The sequence below is a fragment of the Dendrobium catenatum genome, unplaced genomic scaffold (assembly GCF_001605985.2).
Source record: "Dendrobium catenatum unplaced genomic scaffold, ASM160598v2 fragScaff_scaffold_231, whole genome shotgun sequence".
Lineage (NCBI taxonomy): Eukaryota > Viridiplantae > Streptophyta > Magnoliopsida > Asparagales > Orchidaceae > Dendrobium > Dendrobium catenatum.
In genome coordinates, this window is record NW_021318693.1 from 7,263,875 (window position 1) to 7,267,297 (window position 3,423).

Here is a 3,423-nt window from a genome sequence, read left to right on the forward strand (position 1 = left end):
GACTCCTTGGATCTCTCCTCAATATCAATTTTCAAAACCCTATTTTGATATTGAATCCATTGTAGAATATTGTGTCGGCCTCTCGAGACCGTACTTTATTCTCAATACAGTATTCGATTACAAAATAAGAGAAATTAAAATCTGCGTGGTGATACATAATTTTTCCCACCATAGCACATGTAGCAATTTTAATTATTTTTATTTAGACCTCATTTATTTGGGGTGAGGGGGTGGGGCTGAGCAAGCACCTGCATAAAACAACGTTAGAAATCATGACAGTGCCCCCCTTTTATTAGTATGAGTCATTGCCACCTGTATGGAAGAACACTATATATATCGTTCCTAACCTAGGGGTACATCTAACACTCATCACATCATATCCACAGAGTGTAAGAAAAGTAAGCCCGGCCCAAACACCAACAATTTCAAACAGAATGCAATGAAAACCATGGAAAGCTCCAGAACACAGTACAAAAAGATTGAGAGCGAAAATTGTTGGAAATCAATTTTGCAATGAAATCCACCGCCACCATAAGGTATGCATTTTGCTGATGATATTCTTCTTTGTTGATAATCTAGCTACTCTACAAACAACCATAAGAGTTTGTATATATAACCAACATGTGGCTAACTTGACAACAAAGCTAGAAAATGTCCGAAAATCACATGCGGATATTAACATTTTGATACTGAAAGGTTTCAAAGATTGAGAGAGCAAATTGGTGGAAATCAGCCTGCGCCTGCTTCGACCGATCATGAGAGTGATGATATAGATATCACTTAGATTATCTGTATAGCGATTTTTGATGGATTTTATTTTATTTTTATGTATTAGAACTATTGATACTATAACACTGTTGTAGTAATTATATAATAGTTTGAATGTGATTGTCTATTTGTGCAGTTAGTTTTTGATTGTACAAAAGTATATTTCTTATGTTTATTTTAGCATTGTTTGTAAAAATATTAACATTATTAACTAGTGCTTTTAAATAGCTTGGATTGTTATTATTGGAAAGCCCAATAATTAATTATATATAAGGGCTACTTTTTTATTTATGTTACAGATTTCCAGCAAATTTGACCGAGAAATTCTGCAATAAATATTGAAACGATGAACGAGTATCGTATTTTGTGACGGAACAGTATGTCGCAAATTACGGCTGAATTTCTTCCACAATTTACGACTACATTTCCACTGAAATTCCGTCGACCACAAACCCATCATAATTTACGATGGAATTTGAAGCATTTTGCAAAAATGAAGACGTCAATTTTTTTCAAATTCAATTCCGTCGCACATCCCCCACAAAATATTTGCGATGAATTACTTTTGTTGCAAATACATTTACGACGCTACTTTTACTATCGAAATTGAATCCTCCACAAACTGAAATTTACGACGGATTTGAATTGTTTTGCAAAATTTTGCAATGGTTTTGACCTCTAAAATCAATTAATTATTTATTTATAATTACAAATGGCTTACGATATTTATTTTTAAAATTTCTAAATGTTTTTTTGAGTACTTGAAAAGTTAATTGAAAAACATACTAAACGAACATATTAAAAAAAAACTGATATAAAATTCATAAATAAAAATTATTTAATAATATGGATAATATGTAAAACCATATTATTATGAGATCTGTTTTTAAAATTATATATATATTTCTTCTTAAACCATAACATAATTTTTAATATTCTTAAACCTACGAGCAATATCCCTACGTTTTAATTGAATGGTGGAATCAAATCACATGAAATCAATTTGATGAGATGAAGAGAAGCAGCAGCAGAAGCAGAAGCAGAAGGTTTCTTATTTTATATATAAGTAATACATATATCTCATGAAAGCTCACCAAGTCACACATTATTTCATCGAACTGTTACAAATATACCACCACACAATATTGACCTTTTCTGGGTCTTATTCTTCGGTAGCTTTAGGTAGGAGGCTATGACATGAAACTTTTATTTATGAGGAAGGACAATAGCTGAAAGCAGCCACTTCCACAGCCCTCTACTATGGACTAAACCACCACCACAAGGATGGTGGCCGCAGCAACCTCCTGCTTCTACGAAGCCATTAACGGCGGCCACCTCCGTCGCCACCGCCGCCATCACCACCGCCACCATCTCCACCACCACCACTGCCATCTCCACCACCATTGCCGCCATCGCCACTGCTTCCACCATCACCGCCACCGCTGTTACCACCTCCATCGCCAGTACCATCACCACCGCTGCCATCGCCATTACCATCACCACCGCTGCCATCGCCATTACCGCTGCCACCTTCGCCGCCACCGTCCCCTCCGTCGCCATCATCAGTTACGTGGTAGCCAGAACTTGATTTTGGCTTGCTAGCCTGCTTCATGGACCTTGCGAAGGAAAGGCAGAAGCTAATGCTAAGCAGAACTAACAATGCAAGAGCCGTGAGCTTATTGCTTGTAGCCATTGTTGTTTATGGAATGGTGGATGAGAAGCTGTGGTGGCCGAATGAGCGCTATTTATAGCAGAGGGCTTGCACTACAAAGTAGGTTTATGATAGAGAAGCAGAGGTTCCAAATGAGGAGGATTATTACAAGGAAAAAAAGGAAACAATGTGCTTGACGTCAAACAATTCGGCTGGCTATGACATTTTGATTAAAGACTTTGAGTAATTTTTGTTCTATATTGCATTATAGAATATTTGAATTTTTTTGCAAGAAAATTATCAAAATGATTAACATTTCTTAAATTGCCCTAAATTAAATTTGAAAGAAAGATAATAACATTAGTTGTATTTCACAATATAAGGCTTTATAAGAAAGAATTTTATGAGTAAATCATGAAGAATTTCAGGACTCATAGAAATATCAAAAGGCATGAAAAAAAAATAATGAAGAGTAAAATCAAAATAAAATTACATATAATCATAAGAGTTTCATCATTTGTCTCGTCATCTTTCATCAAATTAATGCTACATTTGGGACGGCTTTCTTAATGCTTCTTAAAACAACTTTTTAGTACAAAACTTTTTTTTTTTGTTTTAGAAAACGACTTTAAGAAGCAGTAAGAAAACCGTCCAAATGAAACATAAGTTATGATTTAAGATAGATTTCAATCTTGCATTTTCCTTACTTTATAGGTTTTGGATTTTCTACATTGTGCTTATGACCTCAATATGTAATCAAAAAGTGAATAACATGGCTCCCATGTCATCATCATGCATGAATTTAATAAATCTTATACAAAAATTCCACAAAATGGTAGTGATAAAGTGTATGCCAAATTTCTTTTTCATCCTCGTATGTTTTTCAATTAAAAAGCTTCTTTAGTTAAATCATGTAGCTTTAGCTAGCTAGGAGGCTATGACATGAAGCTATTACTTGTGTTCAAACACAAGGTGATTTGACCAAGTATTTTCCTATTTTGGTT

General features: G+C 34.6%; 1 protein-coding gene across 1 annotated transcript; it reads right to left on the reverse strand.

Moving 5' to 3' along the window:
* Positions 1-1,794: 1,794 nt before the first annotated feature.
* Positions 1,795-2,493, reverse strand: LOC110106184 (putative glycine-rich cell wall structural protein 1). The gene has a single exon (XM_020835966.2). It carries the CDS (start codon positions 2,459-2,461, stop codon positions 2,090-2,092), a length of 372 nt encoding a protein of 123 aa, XP_020691625.1. The 5' UTR covers positions 2,462-2,493; the 3' UTR covers positions 1,795-2,089.
* Between the last annotated feature and the right edge of the window lie 930 nt (positions 2,494-3,423).

Excerpts from the sequence above, each read along its gene's own strand:
- LOC110106184 (XM_020835966.2), bottom strand. The coding sequence starts at position 2,461 with ATGGCTACAAGCAATAAGCTCACGGCTCTTGCATTGTTAGTTCTGCTT.